This window comes from Chionomys nivalis, chromosome 4 (genome assembly GCF_950005125.1).
Source record: "Chionomys nivalis chromosome 4, mChiNiv1.1, whole genome shotgun sequence".
NCBI lineage: Eukaryota > Metazoa > Chordata > Mammalia > Rodentia > Cricetidae > Chionomys > Chionomys nivalis.
The window spans coordinates 5706472-5733510 of NC_080089.1; the positions used below are offsets into that span (position 1 = coordinate 5706472).

Here is a 27039-nt window from a genome sequence, read left to right on the forward strand (position 1 = left end):
TATTTTTACTGATTATTTAAGATTACAGGTTTAGGTAGCATTTCTCAGCTTGAGCTAACACAGACTCCAGATAATATCTTCAGACTCCCAGTAGTCTTGAATGACTGCACTCATCACAGTAATATTGAAATAATATTCTATTTATTTCCACTTGGATATTTTATAAATTGGTTCAAATTCTTTATTATGACAAAGATAAAAGCATAAATTTAAAACCTGAAAACTTGCCTGAAAAATTTTGGATATAGAATATTGTTTCTATGTAACTTATAACATTGGGGATAATGAGATGGTTTAGTGGGTAAAGTAGTGTTTCCTTCAACTAGTCTTCTGGATTCCATGCTCTCTCTCTTTTTCACACACCCATACAGACACACTGAACAAATATAAAAAACAGTTAAACACATCTCGGCATATGACTCATTTACTTATATGTATCCCCTGAAATGGAGACAATGGCTCATTTGTGCTATAAATGTACAAATATTGTTGTTTTTAAATCATGAAAGAATTAAGTACATACAAACTTCCCTCTAGGAAGAAATTTTGAATGGATATTGGTTCTAAGAGAGGTATAAAAACTTACAAGTAGATCACATGCAAGTCCCATGCTCAGAAAGTGAGACAGCTTACAAACTGTCTTCTAAGCTTTGGAAGAGAAGATAATTTTTCTTAGCACCATCCTCTTTCAGATTTTTTTTAATTTCACAACTGATTAGCAGTTCTGTCGGAACTGAATTCTTAACTAAAAATCCTCCAAAAGCTCTTTGTTAATTGTAAATTAAATAAATTCACTGTGAGATATTAATCTCTCTTTGGGGACGAAGAGGGTTCTCACTTTGACTCTTTCTAGGCTGTAGGGTATGATTTACTTTTGAGTTTATTTATACTTTATAATTAATAGAAATTATAGAGAATAATGTATATTGAATTTTGTGGAAATTGTTAGTGACTTTTTGAAACAAGTATAAGTTGAATTTTACATTTAGCTATAAATGAGAAGGATAGTAATGAGAGAACATATTTGCTCTATTAGAAGCTACAGTTAACGCAGAGGTGCTAAGCATTGCTTTCCACAGCAGAGAAAAGGTCTTCAATATAAAAGTAAACGTGTTCTCAAAACTCTGTGTCAAGACAAAAAGTTAACAGATAATTTACCTAGAAATTTCATCTATGATTTAATAAAATTTAGTTGCTGAATCACGGAAGACAGAAGAATGTACATTGATGAACGAAGGTGGCTCAACAAGCCAAATTGAAAGGTAAATGTTGGAGTCCGTATGCACCATGCTAGGTATGTCATCTGTGGGGATCTCATGTTTTGATGTGGTCTGGAAGAAATTTCATGTGACAAAAAGGAGTCCTAAGAGAAAACATGGTTCATTTCTGATTATTATTAACATTGACAAAATGTTTGTGGAAAAGCTTTAAATCATAAGAGAAAAGTGGAGTTTTTTATATTCCTCTAGTTCGGTACTAAAATTGCTGGGAAACTCAGCAGTTGCAGCAATTTGAATACACAATGAATTTTGAGGTTAATTTAAAATCACACCTCACCTTTTTCTTTCTTTGAACTCCTATCAACTCTTTCTGATGACTAGAGAGATTAATAAAATAACACTGGATTAGAGGTTGGACAACTCCAATTGTGACTTGAGTGTGTATGCAGAAAAGAAAGGGTAGCCAAAGCAAAACTCAGCTTTTTTAAAAAAATTACTGTGTTCATATCTGTGGACTAAGCTGATTGAATTTTCAAAAGTAGGAAAAGAAAGCTGTCATTTTGCAAATGCCAAGTCTCTTGTCATTAATGACTCTTGCTTATGCTCACGTCTTTAATTTCATCTTTCAGAATTTCCCCCATTAACCTGGAACCAGTGTAAAGAGTGGGGAAGAGGAAAATTTCAGTTTCTGTCTCCACTAAATATACTTGAGTCAGTGGATTGGAGAGAGGGCTCATGTATTAAAGGCACTTGCTTCTCTTGCAAAGGATCTAGGCTTGGTTCCCAGTAGCTCCACATGGTGGTTTACAGCCATCCCTAACTCTAGTTCTAAGGGATCTGACATTGGCTTCTGACCTCCCCTGGCATGCATGAAGTGTGCATACACACCTGCAGGCAAAACACTCACACACAAAACATAAAAAAAAATCTGAAAAATAAATGAGATCTTTAATTGCTTACATAGTCTTAAATTTCTTTTTATATAATTCCTAAAAGTGCAGTGAGATGGAAATATTTCCATACACAACACATAAAGTATCAGCTTTAGCAAATCCATGAACTCAGAAGTAGCAAATTTGTCAGTGTTTGTAGATCATGCTACAGACACTCTTACAGTTTATGAGATTTAATATACCTACCCTATAAAATGAAAATTATTATTAGACACATTAGACCCTGGAATGCTGGCTGTTTTTGCTACTCGTGTTTGATTCTTTCTTTCCTTCTATTAACACCAGAGCCTATACATACATGGTTCACAGCCATACTTCTCTGATCTTATCAACAGTCTATGAGTTAGCCCTCCATTTCTATTATTGGTAAGTTATACATTTTATAATTATATAGAAAGACTGTACAGGAAAAGATACTGAAGCAAGACATCATTATGTATCTCAGGCTTGGTGTCTCGCATCCATTACTCTTAAATTGTATTTGGTAATTTTATTATAATAATACTTTGACACCTTTATGGAGACCATTCATTCAGTCATTGGTCTTCATGGAAGAAGCCATTCTATATTCCACAGGGTTACTCTCGAATAGAAAGGGTTGATTTTCTCAGACTGTAATGTGAGCTATTGCATGTAAGTGTGAACACATTTCATCATTCTAGACTTGGTTTGCTATGATCATATGGAGCATGAGCCAAAATTTACACTATAAAACCGCGAAGGAATCAAGTGCTCAGTCTGTGTTCTGAAATGCCTCTTCCTTACTTGGTGTTCTTATTGTTTTCTTTGTTTTCATTTAACTAGAACTGGAAATATGCAAAGATCTCTCCAGGGATTTGTGTACAGCATACAATGATCTATTTTCTCAATTAGATCATTCATTAAATCAAAACTCTACATTTAGAACGAAAAAAAAAAAACCGTTAATAATGAGAACAGCACAATGTTTACAATCATCAGTACAGACTACAGGTGAGTACCTGATTGTCTTCAGTTGTTTGTGTAAAGGTAAATTTTCCTTGGCATATTGAGGCCAGTTGAATTTTTTTCTGGGAATTTAACACACTAAGAACAAAGCAGGAAGAGGCCTTCCCAATCCTGCCAGGTCTTCAGTTCCTGGTGTTGCTTTCTTTTGGATGCCTCTGTTTTCCTTACCCTTGTAAGATCTACGAAACTTTATATTAGTTGTACTTTGCTGTTTCATCCAAATGTCCTAAGAATAACATTTCTGTAGGTGTAATTCTACATCTATTTTTCTATCAGAGAACTGGTTGAAAAGGTCTGGTGTAGGACTGATGCACTAGCTCAAGCAACTTGCTGCATAAGCCCGATAACCTAAATCCAATCTGCAAAATCCATGAAAAGATAGAAGAAAAGAGCCACCTCTTTAAAATTGTCCTCAGACTTCTACACCTATGCTGTGGTACTCATATGGCTCAGTTCCAATTGTTCACACAATGATAATAAAACAAAACAAATAAATAATATAGTGGGGATAAATGGTTACCACATCAATATAAGAATTAATTCAGATGGAACAGCAGTATATTTCAATGAATACTAGGCATTTTAACCAAATAATAAAGTTTTTATTTAAATAAAATATGGAAGATGAACAGATATTAAAGAGAAAAATGCTTGATGTCTTCAGGCAGTAATATACTCAAATATTATTTATCTGTTATTATTTTGAACTTTTATAAATCATCCTATATAAATAAAAAATTCTGGCTTGTTGTAGCATATAGCTGAGAGTCAAAATGTCACATATTTGGAAGGAATATTGTATTAAATTTATTAAATACCACCTAGCTTTCCTTTAGAATTACTTTTTATGATTTTAAAACTAATACTTAAAGAAAAATTATAAGAGAAAATAAAAAATTAGAATCTCTTGTATCCCTTACAGAAATGAGAATACTTAATGATATAAGTTTTCTGTGTACTCATATATCTGCATGCTAGATGTGGTCTCAGAAGTGGTCTCAGTTTTCTGACTTGACTAAAGTACATAAACACATATGCACAAAGTAATTTTCATTAATTCCAAGTCATATGATAACTTAGTTTTATTGGTCATTGGATAGTCAATTTGGCCTTTGAATGGAAAATATTAGAATATAGTTGTATTATGTGCAATTAGTACTTTTAGTTCTGGGATATGAACCCAGGATCTTGTGCACAGTAGGCAAGTGCTGTTCCAGTGAGGTGCTCCCTCGTTTTCTTACATTCACATTTTCTTCAGAAATCTTCTTTTATTTTCATAGCTATTTCTCCTTTTGGGGGGGGGGAACTGTATCAGACATTCAAGATTATGATGGGGAAACTCTGTCAACCAATCACATCTAGTTAAGGTGTGGCGATCTGAACCCCAGGAAGAAAAACTGGGAGAACCTAGGTGCACTCTCTCTCTGCACGGCTCCCACCAGACATATAGGAATTTGGACCTCCCATTCTTGTATGAGTTTTCCCCCTATAGCCAATAAAATCCAATTGTTATTCTTGAGCTGGCCTGGATATTTATTGTGCCAACCAAATCCCGAACACTTGGCACCCAATGTGGGGCTTTTAGAACCTCTTGCAGCTCTGGCCAGCTGCCACTGCGTCAAGTTCATTTGGGCATAGACTGGACGGATGGTACCCAACTCTGAATCCCATAGCTGCATCTCTGCCTGCTTCCAGTTCCGCACTCGTGTGCCACAGCGTGAGCCCCATAGCCACGTCCCTGCTCACTCCCTACTAGGCTTCCCCCAGCTCCGCACCCCATGCCATCAGTCACTCTGCAAGCTTTGGGTTCAGCCACAGTCGCCGTGCTGCAGGAGTAGGAGTATTGAACACTCAAAGACATTCACAGAGCACATGGTCTGTGATTTATAAAGCAAAACAAAACAAAAAAGCTTTCTTGATTTGAATATTTTTCAATATTTCCTTTAAATTCAGCAATCTAAAACCAAGCACGTGGATTCAGGTGCACCCTGAATCCTACTGGTAGGCAACCATTTTTTCATCTACTCCAGCTTATTGAATCACAGGTAAGATTTATTATTTTAAATTTGAAAATGACAATATGTCAGACAATCTAACCATCTAAGGTTTCCATAGCCTTTGTACTTACACCATGTGTGAGGTCTTACAAGACACATATGATGTCCTTCCTATATTGCTATTTCTAGGATTAATTTTTTGCTTGTGCTCTGTCTTTTTTTCATAAAAATATGGTTTGGCAATAGAAAAATGATGCAGTCTTTACAGACTGAATCCAGGCTTCTTAAAAAAGAAGTTAAAAATCTAAGAAAGGACATGACCATCTTAACTAACAATTTTCAATTGGCTGAAGTACTTGTTTTTTTTTAAGAGGGCAGCAAGATTTATTTATTTATTTGTTTTTATTTTTTTATTATTAATTTATTTATTTATTAAAGATTTCTGTCTCTTCCCCGCCACTGCCTCCCATATCCCCCCCCATCCCCCAATCAATTCCCCCTCTCTCATCAGCCCTAAGAGCAGTCAGGGTTCCCTGCCCTGTGGGGAGTCCAAGGACCTCCCACCTCCTTCCAGGTATATTAAGGTGAACATCCAGACAGCCTAGGCTCCCACACAAAGCCAGTAGCTGAAGTATTTTTAAACACAATACACACCAAACTTTTCAAGAAAGAGATTACACATCTAAAGGAGGATACTAGGACTTTGTTTAAGATGATTCGGTCAACTGAGTTATTTTTGGAAAAGGTACAGCCTAATAGTAATTCATTTAAGGAGAGACTCAGCAGTCTGGAGAAGAAAATAGCTGATTTGGCACATAATATTAATTCATTTAGAGAGAGATTCAGCACTCTGAAGAAGAAAACGGCTGATTTGGCACATAAAACCCAGTCCATGAAAGTGGTCACTAAAACATTATTTGAGAGGTTTCACACTGTTGATTGTATTAATCAGACTCTGTCGAAGAAGTATGACAGATTGAATGATAGAATGTCTCTCCAAGAAGGTAATATACATGCCATAAAGACTATGTTCAAGAATAAGATATTATCTCTAATGGACAGACTTCATACCTTAGACTCCTCAATGAGGACATTAGAACAAAATACTGGACAGGAGATCCAGACCTTGCAGAAGGCAATGGTAAACAGATTTAAAAAGATTGAGGAAATTATCGACTTTGACGACCAAGAGCAAAAGGTAAGAAGGCAAAATTTAACTTCGTCAGTATGTAAAACTCTCCAGGATAGCTTCCCCAAAATTTTTTTCTGCCTTTCCAGTAATAAAATCAGAAAAAGTAGACAGCTCCAAGTACCCTAAGTTTATCTAAAGATACTTATACATTGTTTACATTTAAAGGTCATTGTCCTCACTTATTTCACAGTTGTTTATTGTCTTAGTATTTAAGTTAGATAGGTATTAAAAATTATAGATCAATAGTCATCTATGTTTTTCATATTTATAATTAGACTAGTCAGGTTCTTTAGATACATAAAGAGTATATTCAGTGTAGATAGATAATCTTCAATCTCTTCAAAGAGCTGTAGAAAATGGCCTTTAATCTAACTTAGAGTTCCGTGGTAGTGAGACACAATAGCTCCTGGCAACACTGATCTGTTCCTAAGAGAATGTTGAACACCAAAGACACTCCACCTATAGACTTTCTCTTGGCAGAACTAGTTTTTGGGCAAAGAAATTCCTATATCTCAACCACTGAGAGAGATGGAGAGTATCTGTAAATGGATAAAACAAGACTGTCATATCCTGCCAAGACAGGGTAAGTTAGTTTTAAAAAGTTTCTTGCCTTTAAAAATGGTATGTCAGTTACATTAGGCCTTAGCCAAAGTTGGTTGCTTCAACATTGCAAATGAGACTTTGGGTGATTGCCCAGGTAGTCAGTTGTCTCTGTCACTTATTGCACACTTCCTGTTTACTCAAGTAATATTGTTTCCCTTCTCAGATCTTGGGTTGAGTTAAAGATTAGAGGGCGGGGACGCGGCGCAGACGCGAAGGTCCAAGCATGAAACAGTGAAGCCCACACTGAGAGTAGATCGTCCCACTACAATTAAATCAAGGAAACCTGATCCTGTTTTAGAAGACCCATTAGATAGCATCAGTAGGAAGAGATGGGCCTTCTAAAACTTCTAGTTCAAATTTAGGAAAAACATCTTGTGTTAGTCATTTTACAGTAAATCAATTTAAATACCTGAATGAAAATTATCTGGGAGTTTCAAAGAATAAAGAATATTTGTTTACTTATATTGTATTAAAATTGATTAACTAATTAATTTGATATTGAGGATAAAACAATTACTCTTTTTGATACGGCCAGGGTATACAACATGCCTTTTGTTGACAATTAAATACTATTGATATCTACAAGAGCAATTGCTATCTATTTCAATCAAGGAAGTTACTGATCATCTTGTGAATATATATGAATTATATGGCATCTTATCAAGAGGAAAATGATCTACCATGGAGCATGGATTTTTATCTATAGCAGAGCTCTCTACAAAATTTGTAATAAAAAGAATATTAAATAGCATGTTATCCTGTCACAGGTTCTGAAACAGTGGGTAGAATTGAGATACCACACACATATACACATGGTGAATACCCAGGCTTCACCCTGCAATGCAGACAACAAGACTTTACAGAGTGTACTCATGTTTCCTATGGCCAAGTTACCAAAGACAGCTATGGTGAGATAGATGAGCACATTGGCACATATTTGCCTCAGATAGCCACAGTGAATTAGGCATTTATTAAATGAATTCCACAAGCACTGTGTCTGAAAGATGTATTTCTTGTTCTATTTATATGTAACTTCATCATGCAAACTATTGCATCTATGGGTCCTTGTGAGACAAATAGCGGTGAATTTTACTAAGGGTGAATTGCAGTTAAAGATGCTTATTGCTGAGCTTGATAATCTGAACTCTAACCCTGGAATCCACTGTGTGGGAGGACAGAACTGACTCCCACAAGTTGTTCTATATTCTCCACATATGTGTGTTGGTAAGAATGGGTTCCAACTTCCACTTGCACATGTTGTACATACACATTACACACACAAATACATGTACACACACAAATGAATTATTTATATGTGGAATTTTCATAGCAGTTATGGTTGTTTTTCAACTGGGTCGACTTAAATGAGGTAAATTAAACTTTAATTAAACTTTATAGATTATTCTTCCTTGGTGATTCTTAGATTTAGTTTGTAAAATAAATTATAACCAGGAAATTTAGAGAAAAGAGAGGACAATAATTACTACCTAGAGTTCTTGGCACACGTGTAGACACAGACTATGCATGGCCCTCCTCACAATGACCCATGGGAAAAAAAGGTCCAATAAGAACGTCAGGTTACTGCCTGTCTTCTTCATCTGGGTACACAGAAGGATATTGAATTTCCCTGGTGAAATACTCTTTAGACACACAATCAGAAACACCAACACCAATCTCCTGTAGGCTCTTGACTCACTTTGTGATTTCTTTCTGACAGATGGGACTGTCTACCTCCGAGTTAAGTTCTTATGCATCTTTTATTTCATTTAGTGTTGCATAAAGACTATTAGGTTACTTTTCTATTATACCAGCATGGATTTAATTTAATTCTCTTTGTTTTAGGATGCTAGGTATACTGTAAATTCATAGCAAACTAGAACTTCTTAACATCTTTGTTGTACACATACTTGACTATAAAGAGGACTAATGAATGAAATGGACATATTGACAGTTTCACTAGCATATGGGATATGTGCTGAAAATACATAAAAGATGTAGGAATTCAAGTTTTGATTCAAGTTGTCATTTATATTTTGTTTCTTTTTCTAAATCAAACCCAAAGCAAACATCTTTAAAAATAATATCTGTCAGCATATCTAATGATAAACATTGACCTGAGTCTGCACAGTTGATGACTCATGTACTTACTCTATACCTTCTTAGGGCTTACATATGTGTTACATGATGCTCATTTTTACTTTTTTTTTACACATCTCAGTGTGACTTTTGCAGTTGATTTTCTTGTCACTGAATCTTCTATGATAGTTCATTGTCTAAAGTATGAACTTTAATCATGAGTTAATTTATTTTACAATAACCATTAGTATCCCTTCACATAATGCATAATTTTCCAGATTCTTATGTAGGGCTTTCATAATCAAACATGATTTAATTCTTAGTTGTCTTAACTCCATCCTCCTTATCCTCCTCATCCTCCCTGCCGAATCACTTATCCCACACCCTCTATTCCCAAGTGACAATAATTGAGTTTTTACTATTTGAACAACACCATAATGTGATAATGTCCTTTCTTTCTTTCTTTCTTTCTTTCTTTCTTTCTTTCTTTCTTTCTTTCTTTCTTTCTTCCTTCCTTCCTTCCTTCCTTCCTTCCTTCCTTCCTTCCTTCCTTCCTCTCTCTCTCTCTCTCTCTCTCTCTCTCTCTCTCTCTCTCTCTTTCTTTCTTTCTTTCTTTCTTTCTTTTTTTCCTTCCTTCCTTCCTTCCTTCCTTCCTTCCTTCCTTCCTTCCTTCCTTCCTTCCTTCCTTCCTTCCTCTCAAGAAAGATGTGTCTCTATTTTATATGGAATCTCCCAGTCCATATGCTTGACTCAGCTCAAATACTGTCCTTTCTAAGGTTTCCTCTGAGCACAATGATCCACCCTCTCTACAGCAGTTCCTCAATTAGGGCATGGTTAACTTCACAGGAGAATGATTTTCACTCAGCATTAACCAAACACCAGTTGTATGTTCTGTTTCTGAGAGAATCAGAGTACACACTACTACTTAAGGGATCCTGGCTTACTTCCTGGGGATGGTTTCATGTTAATGTGGACTGCTCATCATTCCTGCTGATCCCAACTCGTTGCTTCTTCCTTTTGTCTCAATGCCTCTCCCTGGTATGCACTCTTTTTCTTTTACCTAAAAGCCTCCGTTAACATCTTATATGCTATTTTGAAATCTAAGCTCTATTGAAAGTGTCTAGCCTCACATTGAAAACATGGTATTCTGTCTTTAAATCTCAACATCATCTCCTGTTTTTTGTGCATTTATAAGTGGATTTCCTAAGTACAGAACACACTGCATTCCACTCACATGTAATTGCACAGAATGACAACAATATAGGAACTGGAGTCCCTTTCTCTTGTTGTGCATTATTTGATTCTATTTTTTCATTTAATGTATCTTGTCTGATTACCATTTTGTTTTTCTTGATTTTTTTTCTCATGGACTCCAAAGCATTGCTTAAATTTCCTAAAATTCAATATAAGACTTTAATCGATGTTTACTTCAAATGAACATTCTCATTGAAGACAAGTTTGTTTTGCTTCAATAGAAAAGCATTTGGAAGAAAACTGGCACACGCATATGTTTGACTCTCAGTAGTAAGCTTGGCATCACCACCTCCTGTGCTGGCAGTCCTCACTGTGCCTGCCTTGTCACTGCTGTTGTGTGCTCTCTTCATTCAGCCAACACCTGTGGCCACACAAAAGAGCATACATGGCAGCTGCAGAACTCAGATGCCCATGCCGAAATAAAATAAATTCTAAAGCAAGAAATATTTTGATCTTTGGCTGGCTCTTTTTAAATTTATTTTTATTTTTATTTTTGCCTTTCATAAACTGTTAGGATTGCCCAGGATGTGGAATACTCAATCATCCAGAGTGTGCTTTCTCTACCGTGCTCTTTGACTATTTCTGTTTTAAAGTAAAGGTGGAGGTCCTCATGGCAGAACAAAGATGTTCATGGCATAGATTCAGAAGTCCAGCTGGCCTCTAAGTCCCTGTGTGATGTTGAATAAGTTTATAGCCATGATGGGTCTCAGTTTTTCCTTCTGTAAAATGAAAACAGCTTCATCTACTTAATTGAAAATGAATGGTTTTGTCTGTGTAAGGCTTGTAGCCCCAACTTGACATGGTTATGCTGTAAAAGTGCTTCCTATTATCATATAAATGATTCAAAAAAGTTTCAGATACCACTTAAAACATTTTCCTGATATGTTAATAGTCCTTTTGATTTGCTCATAGTTTTGCTTTTCTATTCATATTTTTATTCAGATGGTTCTTCGTCCAAAATCTACACAATACATTGGGCTTAAGTTTGTTGAGTTTTGAGCAAGTTATTAGAGTTTTCAACCTTTTCCAAATTTTTCTAAATTAAAGCACAGCATTACCAACTGCAAAGTATGATCTGAAAAAATATGAACTTGCTTTCTCAATAAAGAAAATTTGATAAAGAGTGAGGGATAGCAGAAGGCTGTGAATTTCTACATGACCTAAAAGCCAACCACAGGGTGATTTATTCCTGGGATTCTGAACCAGTGGAACCAACAGAAGCAACAGAACAAATCCTTTTCCATAATAATTATAATGCAAATATTCAGGCTTAGTCCTTCATTCTTCCTATCAATTATTTTCACTCATGTTAAAAATGTATATCTGCAGCACTTTCAATGTCACAGATATAGAATTATATAGAATATATAAAATTCTAGATCCTAAGAATATTTCAGTGACTAAACCAGCCAAATGCCGTTCTGTAATGTTGCCTGCATTAACTAAGTAAAGCACAAGAGAAGAAGAGAGCTGGAATGTGTGGCAGAGAAAAGAAAACTGGGGAAGGAAAATGGGTAATATCATGATAGGCAGTAGAATTATCCTGGAAGAGGGGTGAAAAGAATGTAAGAGGCAGGTGATAGGGAAGAGCGGGGTGTTATGGAAAGCTGTCTTGACAACAGCGCTCATGAACTCACAGAGCTGTGATTATCTGAATATGACATACACAAGATGGTACCTGTCAGCTTTCTACAATGGGCTTAAGAGACTCCCGTTCTCTGAGGAGCTATTAGCAGTTAAAAGTCTCTAGAGAACAATATTTTTATTCATTGGTGTAGCCATGAGTATGCTGTCCAAGTTTCAGAAAATAAACCCTACCTGCACTCAATCGTGTGACACTAAATTCAGCGTGTTACACACAAAAGCACAGAAAGGCATGGAGGTGGGAGGGGATTTGTATAGAAGTAGTCAGGAAGTCCTTGCTGTGAGGACACAGCTTTGAGTAGAGATTTGAAGAAGCAAAGGAGAGAGATCTGTCTGTCTTTCATTTGTGGAAATGAAAACAAATTTGCATCTGTGGGCAGAACAATGAGCATATGGCAAGCATTGGAGATGGATGCACCTGGCATGCTATTACAAGTCTTTGGATTTTTAATGAAGCATCTGAAAAAACCCTGAGCATGTTGGGTGATCTGCCTGAGTGAAGAGATTTACCATGACTTTTGTGGTTTGGGCTAAGGACAGTGATGGAAGATTCAGTTTGGGGTACGGGTGAAGTCTGAAAGATGATTTAGGAGGCTGTGATAAATACACATTTTAACTTTTCGAGACAGGATTTCTCTGTGTATCGTTGGAGCCTATCCTGAAGCTTGCTTTGTAGATCAGGCTGGCCTAGAACTCACAGAGATCCAGCTGCTTCTGCCTCTGCCTCCTGAGTGCTGGGATTAAAGGTGTGCAGTACTACCGCTTGGTCATAGAGCTAATATCTTTAATCTACCTTTATCTTTAATATCTTTAATCCATTTAACTGATTTTTTATGTAAATCATTGAAATGAAACAAAAGCTCATTCAAACATACAGATCTAATTAGGATTTCAGAAATAATTGAATTAATTTTATTTTAGAAATTTTATCACATTACAATAATTCCAAGTTTAATGTAAAATATATAGATTGATAATTAACGAATGGCAAACACATATACACACACACCTTATATATGACTGAGGTGATAACCTGCCATATTATGTAAAGTTTTACTTCAGTTCATATGTTCACATAAATCATACACACATAAATGCCTGAAACATTTTTCTTTTTGTATATGACTTTCTTTTTCATAGACCTATGTCACGAAGAAAGGTAAACAAATAGTAAGCCTAAAATTCTTGGTTTGTATTTTGAAATGAAAGATTTAAAGAGCCCTATGAGTCAGTGGAATCCTGGTAACGAGGAAATAGCCGTTAGGTAGGAAGGGCTGCATCATACTTATCCAGTTATCAAAAGAATATTTCATTGTAAAAGACAGCTAATACTCACCTAGGTCACACATGGTGAATACACCTATATTGATGATACTAAATATTTAAAAAACCTGTTTCCATGGCATCCACAATTACATTCTTCTATAAAATCAAAAACAAACTTCACAACTGTTTACCAAATTGCTTTTATGAGTAATTTTGAAGTTAATTTTGTATTTTGTAAATTTATATTTTAGAAACTAGAACACACATCTTCATACATAAACTTGATCATCTCCCCTGTATAAGATGATTCTATTGAAGTAATCAATTTTCAATGAAGAGATAGTATCTTCCCTATATAAGATAATTCTATTGAAGTAATCAATTTTCAATGAAGAAAATTCTTAATTTTCAATTAAGATTTTCAAAGTCTTCTAAGGAGACAATTAGTAAATATTTTAAATTTTAACTAATTATTTCACAAATATATTTTGATCCTATCTTCTCTCCCCAAACTCCTCCCAAATCCTCTCCTCCTGCCTACTGCCTCAACTTCATAAAAAAAAAACCCACAAAAATAAGAAATGCAAATTAAAATTAACAAAATAAAACAAACAGTAAGGGAAACAAACAAAAAGTACAAGATAAAGCACGGAGTCCATTTTGTATTGGCCAATTACACCTGAATATGTGGCCTGCTCTGGAATGTGGCTAATAGACCCAGTGATCGTCTTTTGGGAAAAAAAATCACTTTTCACTTTCCCAGTAGGTATCAATTGTAAATAGCTTTTGGTTAAAGGAGGTACTTTGTGTTTATTTCTCTTTCTCAGTGCAAGGGTTTTGTTTGGTTTGTGCATGCTGTCATAGTCTCTGAGTTCATGTGTGTCAGTCCTGTTTCTGGAAGACACTGTCCCCTTGAAGTCATCCATAAGTTCCCTTACAGTATTTCCTCCTTTCCCACACAAATCCCTGAAGAGAACAGTTTGATAAACACATCCATTTAGGGCTAAGTGCTCCAAAATCCCTCACTCTCTGCACACTGTTTGGCCATGACTCTGTGTTAATTCTCATTTGGTGCATGAAGCAGCTTCTCTGATGAGGGCTGAGCAATGCTCTGTTCTAAAAAAAAAAAAAAAAAAAAAAAAAAAAAGAGTTGTTTTAAAATGCCGGCTTTCTGGGCCATCATGCCAGGGCAAACTCTGACTTTTCCAGACAGGCAGGCCGATTGAGTGTGGTCTGTGAACAGAATGCTGCAGCTTGCTTGATGGCAGGGACCTTGAAATTTCACAGAGTTGAGACAATAAAAATGGCTCCAACAGTAAATCTGCCATGATGCTGGAAAGCTAAGGAATGGACTGGATCCAGCTAGAAAAGCCATGGCTTTAACCCTCTCTTTAAAGACCCATGTAGTCAGAAAAAGAGAGATATACAATAAAGAGAGATTAAAAAAAAACAGTGTGTTTAAAAATATATGCAGGCTTGAAAAAAAGTTAAAGTTCTTAAAGTAAAGAAAGAAAGAAAGAGTAGTTGGGTGTGGTGGTACACACTTTTAATCCCAACACTTGGGAGGAAGAGGTAGATTGACCTCTATGACTTCAAGGGGCAGAGGTAGATTGACCTCTGTGACTTCAAGATGTGGTAGTACACACCTTTAATCCCAATGCCTGGGAGGCAGAGACAGAGAGATCTCTGTGAGTTCAACGTGTGGTAGCATACACCTTTAATCTCAGCACTTGGGGAGACAGAGATGGCCGGATCTCTGTGAGTTCAAGGACAGCCTGGTCTGCAGAGTTATTACAGGACAAAGATATACAGAGAACCTGTCTCAAAAAAAAGTAAAAATAAAAGAAATAGAGGTTAAAATAAAGCTGCACAAAGATAGAAAATACACAAAGAATCTGGATACTGTATGCTATTATGCTCTCTTTGAATTGTTTGAATGCTGAGGAAGGAGCAACAGCTGCTAAAAGATATTTGTTTATAAATACTGCTGAACTAATTCAAGATAGATATTTTGAAAATACCTTGACTTTAAAATTTGGATCTAAGGACCTGATGCTTTGGAAAGGAGTTTCTTCTTTTGTTTTCACAGAGGATGAAACCATGTGAATTGCTTCTATCCCAATATGGTGTGATAGACCACACCCTTCTGAAAGGTTGCTGTGAACACCCTCAAAAAATTACTTCATGGGGGCTGGAGAGAAGGCTCAGTGGTTAAGAGCACTGACTGCTCTTCCTAGGGACCCGGGTTCAAATCTCAGTGCCCACATGGCAGCTCACAACTGTCTGAAAATCCAGTTCCAGGGGATCTGACACCTTCACACCAATGCAAATAAAATAAAACTAAATGAACCATAAAAAAATAAATTACTTCACTCAACTGCTGACTGAGATAAATCTAGTACACAGGTTACACCATAAAAGACCTGACTAACAGTGCCCCCATTCAGCAGGAAGCAGTTTGGAGAGAAATAACTGCGCCCATATTCCCAAATATTGTTTATAAATGTTCTTTTACATTTAAAGGGGGATATAATATAGATATGAATAATTTACACTGATATAAATTTTGCTTCATTGATATATTTCTAAGGTCAATTTTGTTATATGTATATGTATTTCTGATATTGATTAAGGTATTGTGATTGTGTAGTTCATGTAAAAATGTAATGTTTATAGGTTGTTAATAGATAATCATTAATAATAGTCAAGCTTGTAGTCATGTTAGATTTTCTAGATGTGCATAGATATATTTCAGATAGGTATTCTTCATACCTTTCGAAGACTGCAGAACATGACATTTAATGTTTTAATAACTTAGGGTTTTTCTGACAATGAGACACGTCTGCTCCTTGGCAGCACCAATTTGCTTCAAAAAGAAGATGGGCATCGAAGAGTCTCCTTATCGAGTTTGATAGCCATTTGGGCAAGAAACAGCTCTTGCCTGGACTATTGCATAAACTGGACGCAGAGAACCCTCAGAGAGAGGACTGCTGAACTTGCCTAAAGGTGAGATGGTCTTTCAGGGTTCCTGATTCATGAAAGGGTCTGCGAGACATTCTGCAGGACACAGCAGACAGTGACTGAACTGTCTTTGAAATTTCTTGCTTCATGGAAATGTCTGCTGGAAACTATGGGCCTGTAGGCCGAAGATGGATGCCCCAACAGTACAGAGGAACTTTGGGTGACTGTCCAGGCAGCGAGATGTCTCTGTGATTTCTAGAATTTGAAAGTTGCTTATTTCTTGTTTGCATAGGTAATATTATGTCCTTCTGGAGTCTTTGATGGAGTTGAAGAATAGATAGTTATAGTTATAGTTTTTCTTAGTTATGATAAAGATAAAATAGATAAAAATATTGCAATTATTACTTGATAACTGTTTTGTTATATGTAATTTTACTATGTCAAAGTGAAAGCCTTTCCTTTTTGTTTAAACAGAAATAGGGGAAATGATGTGGGAAGGTCATATCTCTGTTGCTTTCATTGGTTAATTAATAAAGAAACTGTGTGGCCTGATAGGTCAGAACATAGGTGGATGGAGTAGACAGAACAGAATGCTGGGAAGAAGGGAAGTGAGCTCAGACGCCATGCTGCTCCTCTCCAGGGCATACACGATGAAGCTCCAGCCCAAGATGGACGTACACTAGAATCTTTCCTGGTAAGACCACCACCTTGTGGTGCTACACAGATTATTAGATATGGGTTAGTCAAGATGAGAGAATTAGCCAAGAAGAGGCTAGAGCTAATGGGCCAGACAGTGTTTAAAGGAATACAGTTTCCGTGTTGTTATTTCGGGGCATAATCTAGCCAGGTGACCAGGAGCCGGGTGGCAGGCTCCTCACTACACATTCTTTGCTGTTTACCTCTCCCCAACTACAATAATATGAAGGCAACATGCAGCTACCATAGATGGCTACTGCTTATTCCCAGGTTTGTCTTCCCGAATCAATAACAGTTTCAGGCACTTATGACCTTTGTGTCAATTAATGCATTTCTTCTAGGGAAAGGTCTTTCTAATATAACTTTACTTTAAAAGTGTGGTTTTTAGACTTAAAGACAGATTTTGATATTTTTTGTTTCTCTATATTTTTAAAACATGGTCTTTTTTTTTGTTCACCTTGAACTTTCTATGAGGCAAGCCTGGGCACTAGTTCAAACTTTTCCTGCCTTAAGCTCCTGATTACAGGTGTTCACTACCAATTTTGGAAACTATACACTTTATTACCATTATTTTTATTTGAGTGAATACTGGTTAACATAATGAAAATAATTTAAAATTTAAAAAATGAGGTAAGTGAAATGGTTTAAGAAAGATACATTTCACAGAGAAAATCTACATGGACATTGAGATATTTCACTGTGACTATGTAAAACTACAGGAAACTACATGGACATTAAGGTATTTCACTGTTATCTATGTAAAACTACAGAAAAAGAACAGAATAAGTGCACATCAGTGACAAATGTTCATGTTATTTTCAGATTCTGTTTATTTTCTATTCTGAGGTGGCATTTCAAGGTTGTGTTTAAGGTATTTTAAGAAATTTACAAAAAGAACAGATTTTTAAGTGAGTCATAATTCAAACATTCCCTAAGTAAAAATTGGTGGAAATATTTCTCTTATATATTTTCTTTAAAAATTCATCTTTGGAAGACCAAAGAGTTACCAGCTACTGAGTGAAGGAGAGCACCATGAACATTCACAGAAAACACCTCTTTCTATGGCATCAGTTTTCGTTAGGGGCTAAATAGTCTCCTACAGGGTAAAGTAGAGTACAGTATTCTTTCACAGGGTTCTGGCAATTTAAAACCTGTGTGAGATAGATCTCTCAGAAAATTCTTTCATCCACCTTGCTTAGTCCATGCTTAGCAACAGTAAAGAAGAGTATTGAGCTCACTCTACAGTAGAAGATGGCTGTTATGCTCTTAATCTGATCCTATTAAACAAAAGAAGGCTTAAAACTTTGAAAAATAGTGATACCATAATGTTTTATGTGGTAATGATTGTTTTCTTTAGATACTAAAGCCTAGTTATCATCTTAAAGAAAATATAAATGATTTGTTTTCAAGACAGGGCTTTTCTGTGTAGCTCTGACTGTCCTGAAAATCTCTCTGTAGACCAGGCTGGCCTTGAACTTAGAGAACCACCTGTCTCTTACTCAAAACACTAGGATTAAAGGCATGTACCACCCCCACCCAAGAAATGATAAAATGATAAAAGGAATTTTTTATGATTGCCATGGGTTCAATAGATTTTTTGGGAGAATCTTGTCTCATAGATGTCTTGTTTTATCTAAGCTTGTCTTAGTGATGTTTTCAAGACATGCTTAAGTAAGCTACTCCATGACTCTAAGATGATCTCAGTGAAGGGTACCAGCCTTAGCTTCCCCTTCCCACTAAGTTAATGCCACACAGCTTCCATTCAAGCCCAACTTCTCCCCAAACCGAAAACCCTTCCGTGCTCGAGTCTGTGCTACCTGATGTGCTCATCCACACTTGTGTAGACATTTTAATTATCTCTGCCTCCCTTGTGTCCCCCACAAAGAGGATTACAGTCTTCTCTTATTTTGAACACGAACTTTCCTATACTTTTAAAAAATGCTGTATTTGTACATTCAGATGTCCTTACTCTAACATTCTGAGGCATGGCCCCTCCACTGGATTCGCCATTGCTCCCCTGATTTTAATCTCAGATGCTCCTTGAGAATTTTGTTTGCTCTTCTGTATATTGTTGTGATTCAGGGTTCAATTGAGTCATGTTGTACAATAATGATCAAAACATCTGTGACAGAGCAGGAACAGAAATGAGTACACTGTCTGATAGAGATGTTGCTAAGGTGACAGATAAGAATAATTCTAGAGTCACCTACTAGTTATAGATGAATTGTCCCAAATAGAAGTTTTTCTCTGGGAAAAAAAGAATCTATCAGTTTTGGGATTAAATATTAAGACTCCTCAAATAAAAATGAGTATGGTGTGTGTATGTTTGTACATGAATAATACATCATTTGTTATTACAATTAGGGAATTTTCAACTCAGTACGGGGTACTCTCATTAAGTAACACAGAATTTAATGGCCATAACTTTCCCCAATAATATTATCTATCAACTAATCACCTTTAACTCATGAGTAAGAATCTTAAAATGGCTTGGCAGTGGTGATGGATCTCTGTGAGTTTGAGTCCAGCCTGGTCTATAAAGTGAGTTACAGAACAGTCAGAGCTGTTATAAAAAAAAAAACCTGTCTTGAAAACAACAACAACAACAACAACAACAACAACAATGTTGTAATAACATCTGTTCGGAGATTTAACTCAAAATATAATAGGGCCATTATGCTGGTAATAATGATGATAACAATAAAAGAATGATGTCTTAAAGCAGTATTCCTTTTATAAGAATTTAATGTTTAGCTCATAATGAACCACCCAGTAGATATACTTTTTAATTCTACTTTTTTTCCAGTACATAAAAGTACCTCTGAAGTAGTAATATTTGAGCATTTCTTCAAGGTCAAGTATAATAACTTGTAAAGCTTGAATTTGAAAACAGGTACTTAACACTGTGGCCTTAGATCATCTACTGCCGAGGTCTTGGCTACAGGATTAAATATTTTGCATGGATATGCAAAAGACTGGCATGGGGTTTTAAGGCTTCAGTTAGAGAATTTATATTTTGCATCTAACAACTATTTTTTTCATTCCAATACATAGTAAGTTTTTGCTATTTTTTTGCCCTAAGTATCATGTTGAATAATGTCTAAGGAATATTGTTAGTTGAGACTTGGCAATTTACATAAATTTGCCATTGTATTTTTTTCCCTTGGGCAATGTATTCAACCAGGGACCCAAAAGGAAATTTTCCCCCCAGTTCTTCAAACTCTTATCCAGAATGACTGTTGCTATTGTTTTACAAAAGGATTCTCAGGCCATTATTAATCATCTGGAAACCCATTGATTTAGAAGATCATGGTCACTCAAAACATGGAATTGTTAAGAAACCTATGTGGCCTGTTTTTTTTCAAATAAAACTATGTTAAACCTTTATATCCATAGTCTGTCAATCTAGTATGTACCATCTTAGAACTCAGACAAATTTGAATATCTCAATTTTGAAGTAAGTAAATTTGTAGCTCTATCAAATGAAAAAGTCCTCACACAGATTTAATATTTTTAAAGAATATTTAACATAATCAGAATGGAAAAAAATCAGGCTCTGGATTAGTATACTTTGCATTTGCTTGCTGTAATTTTAAATATCTAGGCTGTGGTAACACTTCCCTTTCCAGTGAAGAATCTCAAAGGTCATAGTCATACTATTTTCTGTTCAGCAAGCCAATAATGATACCCAAATGAAGTAGGCAAAGAACAGTCATACAGGAACTGTCAGGAACCAAGTATGTCTAGAATCTTTTAAAAGGCTGTAATGATTTAAATAAGAACAGCCCCCATAGACTCATATAGGTGTGACCTTGTTGGGGTAGGTGTGTTCTTATTGGAAACAGACTATCATTGGGGGGTGTGGTCACTGAGATTTCAAAAGCCCATACCAGCCCCCCTCCTTCTCTATCTCTCCCTATACTTGTCTGTGGATCAAGACATAAATTTTTCAGCTATTTCTCCAGTGTTACCATGTTCCCAGTCATGATGGTAATGGACTAAATCTCTAAAGTGTAAATAAGTCTACAGTTAAATACTTTCTTTTATAAGAAAGTATTAGACAAGTATAAGAAAGTATCAAGACAGCAATAGAACGGTAACTAAGACAGATGCCCACTAGAGCCATTCATGGGGATTGTCATGCGCTGCCTTTGTTTCCTTATTTAGGCCACACTAAGCTAGCAAACGTTTAGAAGGCCGTAAGAAGCAAAAGTTCACTGAAGACACCTATTCATCTTCAGGACTTTCTGTCAACTGACTGTTTACTTTTTTATTTTCTCTGCTTTATTCTTTCTGTCACCAACCTTGTCACTGCTTCTTGTTCTTTGCTCAATCCCCTTCTTTGGCAGTCCTTGTTAGATATAGGACTCATTCAAGTTAACTTTTAGTATCTACCTTCAAATCGTTCAAAATTTTCATTGGTGTACTATTTTATTAATTTTATTGTTTGATATTTAATACAAGAATAAAATTTGCTCTGATTACACTCTGTTTAAGTGCCTCTATCTCCCTTTTATTGCTGTCAATTCTCCCTTATCCCTATCTATCCCTTTTGAAGGCTCATGATTGGCTTTGCTTTGTGAACCATTTGGTCTAAGTGTGATTATTTATTTGGAAGTGTCCATTATAAGCTAATGGTGTCATTAGTAGGTCCATAACTCAAGGTAATGATTTGTCACTCCACGAATCCACAAGTAACTAATAGTTTATGAGTGGGAGTAGGGCTCTCTTCTCTGTCCATGCCGGACTGTTGACGGCAAAATGGAATTCAGCATGTGTCTGTAGATGCTATGAGTTCATGATTGTAATGACTACTGCTAGCCCAGAAGTTGACATTTCATAGCCCTTCTTCCTATCTTTAACTAGTTCTTTTGTTTTCTTTTTACCTGTTTCTCAATGTAATGCCTCCATTCTTAATCAGAAGCAGCAACATGCAACAAGAAAGTGTGGATCTCTCTCTTTTTTTCACAATGGGGGGGCCTCACTGAGTCAGTTCCATCCTATCTATTCTCAACACATTGTTCCCTTTTTAAACCCAATATGGCACCAGCCTGTGGACCTGTGAGTTAAGAAGGACAGGAAGTAAACATCACAATATCTAAAAGTTCTGCTATGGAGACAACAAGACACCTTGTCCATTTCTGTCTGCTCTTCCTACTTCAGTTACAAGATTCTTTGTGGCTCTTTACACACCCTCATCTTTCTTATCTGCCTTGTTATCCTTGGTCAAGCAGGAAAGTTTTATTCCTCCTACAGGAATGGATTATCCTCAAACTTGGTAACTGGCAGCAAGTATGTAAGTCAATGTTTATAACCAAATACATTTGGATTATTAATAAAAATGTATTCTAGCACAATTTGTTGAAGAAGCTCTCTTTTTTCCATTGTATACTTTTAGCTCCTTTATCGAAAATCAGGTGTTCATAGGTTTGTGGGTTAAAGTCTGGGTCTTCTATTCGATTCCATTGGTCGACTTCTCTGTTTTTATGCCAATACCAAGCTGTTTTCAATACTTGGAGTTGATCTTGTATCCTGCCACATTACTAAAGGTGTTTATCAGCTGTAGGAGTTCTTTGATAGACTTTTTGGGGTCACTTATGTATACTATCATATCATCTGCAAATAACCAAAGTTTAACTTCTTCCTTTCCATTGATCCCCTTATGTTGTCTTATTGCTACTGCTAGAACTTCAAGCACTATATTGAAGAGGTATGGAGAGAGTGGACAGCCTTGTCGTGTTCCTGATTTTAGTGGGATGGCTTTGAGTTTTTCACCATTTAATTTAATGTTAGCTGTCGGCTTGCTGTGTGAACCTGGAAACAACCGAGATGCCCTTCAATGGAAGAATGGATGAAGAAAGTATGGAATATATACATATTAGAGTACTACTCAGCAGTAAAAAACAATGACTTCTTGAATTTTGCATGCAAATGAATGGAAATAGAAAACACTATCCTGAGTGAGGTAAGCCAGACCCAAAAAGAGGAACATGGGATGTACTCACTCATATTTGGTTTCTAGCCATAAATAAAGGACATTGAGTCTATAATTCGGTTTTTTTTTTTTTTTTTTTTTTTTTTGGTTTTTCGAGACAAGGTTTCTCTGTGGTTTTGGAGCCTGTCCTGGAACTAGCTCTTGTAGACCAGGCTGGTCTCGAACTCACAGAGATCCGCCTGCCTCTGCCTCCCGAGTGCTGGGATTAAAGGCATGCGCCACCACCGCCCGGCGAGCCTATAATTCTTGATCCTAGAGAAGCTAAATAAGAAGGTGAACCCAAAGAAAAACATATAGACATCCTCCTGGATATTAACCTTCATCAGGCTATGAAAGGAAACAGAGACAGAGTCCCACATTGGAGCACCAGACTATAACCCCAAGGTCCAAACCAGGAGCAGAAGGAGAGAGAGCACGAGCAAGGAACTCAGGGCCATGAGGGGTGCACCCACATACTGAGACAATGGGGATGTTCTTTCGGGAACTCACCAAGACCAGCTGGACTGGGTCTGAAAAAGCATGGGGTAATACCGGACTCACTGAACATAGCGGACAATGAGGACTGCTGAGAAGTCAAGAACAATGGCACTGGGTTTTGATCCTACTGCACATACTGGCTTTGTGTGAGCCTAGGCTGTTTGGATGTTCACCTTAATAGACCTGGAAGGAGGTGGGAGGTCCTTGGACTCCCCACAGGGCAGGGAACCCTGACTGCTCTTAGGGCTGAAGAGAGAGGGGGAGTTGATTGCGGGAGGGGGAGGGATAATGGGAAGCGGTGGCGGGGAAGAGATAGAAATCTTTAATAAATAAATAAATTAATAAAAAATGTAAAAATAAATAAATAAATAGTATTACAATTCAAACATTCAAAAAAAAGAAGTAGAAAAAGGCAAGATCTTCTGAGTAAATTGGGAGCATGGGGACCACGGGAGAGGGTTGAAGGGGAGGGGAGGGGAAAGGAAAGGAGGGGAGCAGAGAAAAATATATAACTCAATAAAATCAATAATAAAAAAATTTAAAAAAAGTATTCTAAATTCTGATGCATTCATTATAATATAAATATTGCTTGAGTGTTTTCATGTGGATTCACCAAAGAAAATTTCAGACTTCAAGAAATTTTTTTGTGTTTGGTTTGTGGGTTGGGAAGATTTTCTTTTCCTAGTCTAGGACATACTTCAGTGAAGCATTACAGATGAAATATTTATCTTTTCTCATATTATACTTTCATAGACTCTAAAAGATTCTTAATTCATTTGTGTTTACTTACTAATTATCTTAGTTTTATCATCATTCTTAACTTTATCTATAAAATGGGGTTGGGGAATCAAGCAGCACAGTCCTGGTAGAAATCAGAATGTTAGCAAGTATGGCAACTAGTAATCAGATACAAAGAAGACAAAGAAGAGAATGGCATTTTTACAGACCACATACATTAACTATTCCTTCTCAGTTGGTCCAGGATCACTACCTAGGAAGTGGCTACCCTTTATCTGTGCCATTCTACTCCTATCTGAAAGGGGTTACAAAGAAGAAGCTGATATCAGAATGTTAGCAAGTGTAGTAATTAGCAACTAAAGATTGAGAAGATGAAGAGGATGGCACTTATAATAGATACTGTACATACCACAAGTTCCCTGTCTACCTTGAGGACACCCTTTCCTATATTCTTAATTCTATCTGGAAGATTATTCAAAGAAGGAGTGTCTATCAGCATTTAGATTTTTATTTGAGATGATATTAATATGTTAATTTCCTTAGGATTAACTGCTATGCCACTTTCCTATATTATTTTTATAATGACATTTGATGGGTTTTACACATGTTTTAAAAATAAAGCACAAATGCAGTAAAGTCACTCAAATAGGCATAGAAAAATAAGATGCAACCTTCACCTACACAAACAAATTCTTCTCTGTCCAACATCACCTCGAGCATCAAATTGTTTTGAGATGGGACACACATATACAATACTATCTATAATATAATTTGTTATATTTCTGGAAATATGTTATACAATGAACAGAAAACAGTTCTGTAAATATAATGCTAGCCAGAAATGAAACAGACTAAAGAAGTAATGCCAAAACAAGTAAGAGGAAAAATTTTCCCCTCTATACTTTGCCAAACATATCTCTTCTTGGAACAATTATATAATATTACAGCATATAAGACATAAGCAAAGTGATCCTGAGTTTTGTGACTTGATCCTACTAATTAATCAAGCAGAATGAGACGGCCACTAGAATCCCAATGTGCAGTATGATAAATACATACTCAAATCTGGTTAGTCAAATGCACTGATAGACAACCTAGGGTTGGGTGGGTGGCATCTGAGGCAGAAGGCTGTCTCACTGGAATTGAGCCTTCAACTTTGAAATCTGAGGAATTCTTTAGATACACAGCTGTGGAACTGACTGATCTAGTGAATGCCCTGCTGGTATCTGCCGGAGAATTAACAATGGAGCTACTCAGTTGATATGTTTGCACACAGTTTGGAGAACTAGAAAATCAAGGAGTGTTCTGGGAGAACTGCCACTGATGGAAGAAAAACACCTTGGTTTGTTTTTCTCTATGACCCAGATTTAACAAACTTGCAGAACTGGTTTGCATGGAAATAAGGAGTTACTTGCTTTGTCTTGCTTTGCTTTGCTTTGAGACAGGGTCTCACTGTGCACTTTCATCTGGCCTGGAACTTGCTAGGTAGATTATGCTAGAAGTCATGGAGATCTGTCTGCCTCTGCCTTTGCCTGTCAAGTGCTGTAATCAAAGGCAAAAGTCACCCTGCCTTGCTAGAAGCATTTTAAATTTGAAATATCTTATGGGAATTGAAATTAAATCATTGATAATACACCCAAACTATTTTCTAGTTTTAGAAACATTAAGGATCAAAATGCTTTTGCTAAGTCACATAAATGATACAAAGGCATCTCAGACTGAAGGTTAGAGCTCCTGTAATATAGAAGGATAGTACTTACCCCTGTCTGTATCATACAGGAAGACAAAACAATTCCATTCATAGTGATCCAGCAGGCTCAGGAGTGCACCTCTTAATGAAGGTCTTAGTTGCAGCACGAACTGACTCTCCCCTTCAGTGGGGAAGCTGGGTGTGATGAGGGAGATGTGTAGGGCACTGCAGAATGAGGTCAAGGTGTGCACTGACCTCTTGTCATAGAGTCCAAAAATGGCAAACACTCCTCTAGAATACTGGGAACAGACTGGGGGAAAAACAGAAAGAGAAGGCCATCACCAACTGTTAGACTCCAGAACTGGCCACTTGAAGTCTACAGCCTCTGAAGGCTTAAAAGAAAATCATTGAACTGTTAGCAACTGTGATAAGGAACACAAGAAAAGCGTGCACACATTGTGCAGTCAACTGTGAGTTCTTGAGTTTGTGCTGACAGTCAAGGCTTCCATGAAGCTGCTTTGAATTAAAACTCTGCATTTAAAAAGTCAATTCTAATTAAAGAGAAAATTGATTAAAATAAACAATATATGGTCCTCTAAAACACCTCAAATCCCATGCTCCAAGCTCTTAAGAATGAGAGATAAAAAATTTTTTCTGTATTTGTTCTTGCCTGAAAACTATAATGTACTTTGACTTTTTTTTAAGTAGGAATCAATGAAACAATTGCCTGCTTCCTAAGCTGTGTGCTTGCCACATCTATTCTGACTATGTTTGATAAACAAATTGTTGCCTTTTTATTTATAACTTTACTCTGTATTAATTTCATTTTTTGTCACAACTCTGAAGTCTGCTTGAATCATGTTTGAAAATAGAAAACTGGGTTTGAGAGATAAGCAACTGAGTGAACCAGAAGCAACTATGTAAATATAACCCTAAAATAATCACCCCAAATCCTGAGCCAGGTCTATAGGGAGAAAGAGAAAATCCTGTTTGCACTGCTGTAAAGTGAGGGAGATTGTTTATATTCTTTCTCAAATGTGTTTTGCTTACCATGGCATGACTGATTTATGAAACAAACTTAGGTGACTTTTTCTCATTTACACTTTAAAAGACAGAACTACAATTATCGGGAGACATTCATCCCCCCCACCCCCAGTAAAACAGGACTGCACTGTAGATTTTTATCTGACTAAGGTCTCCTAGAACTAGAGTTCCAGAGGGCTGTGAGATAACTATTGTGGGTACTGAGAAGCAAACCTGGGTCCCCTACAAGGTCATCAAGTGCTCTTA

At 36.5% G+C, this 27039-nt stretch overlaps 1 protein-coding gene across 9 annotated transcripts in view; it reads right to left on the reverse strand.

Moving 5' to 3' along the window:
- Positions 1-27039, reverse strand: part of Gria4 (glutamate ionotropic receptor AMPA type subunit 4) — a 368523-nt gene that overhangs the window by 206913 nt on the left and 134571 nt on the right. For all 9 annotated transcript variants that reach the window (XM_057767902.1, XM_057767904.1, XM_057767901.1 and 6 more), the window contains exon 4: positions 25820-26059. In XM_057767902.1, coding sequence (XP_057623885.1) covers positions 25820-26059 — 240 coding nt within the window. The remainder of the gene's footprint in view (positions 1-25819; positions 26060-27039) is intronic.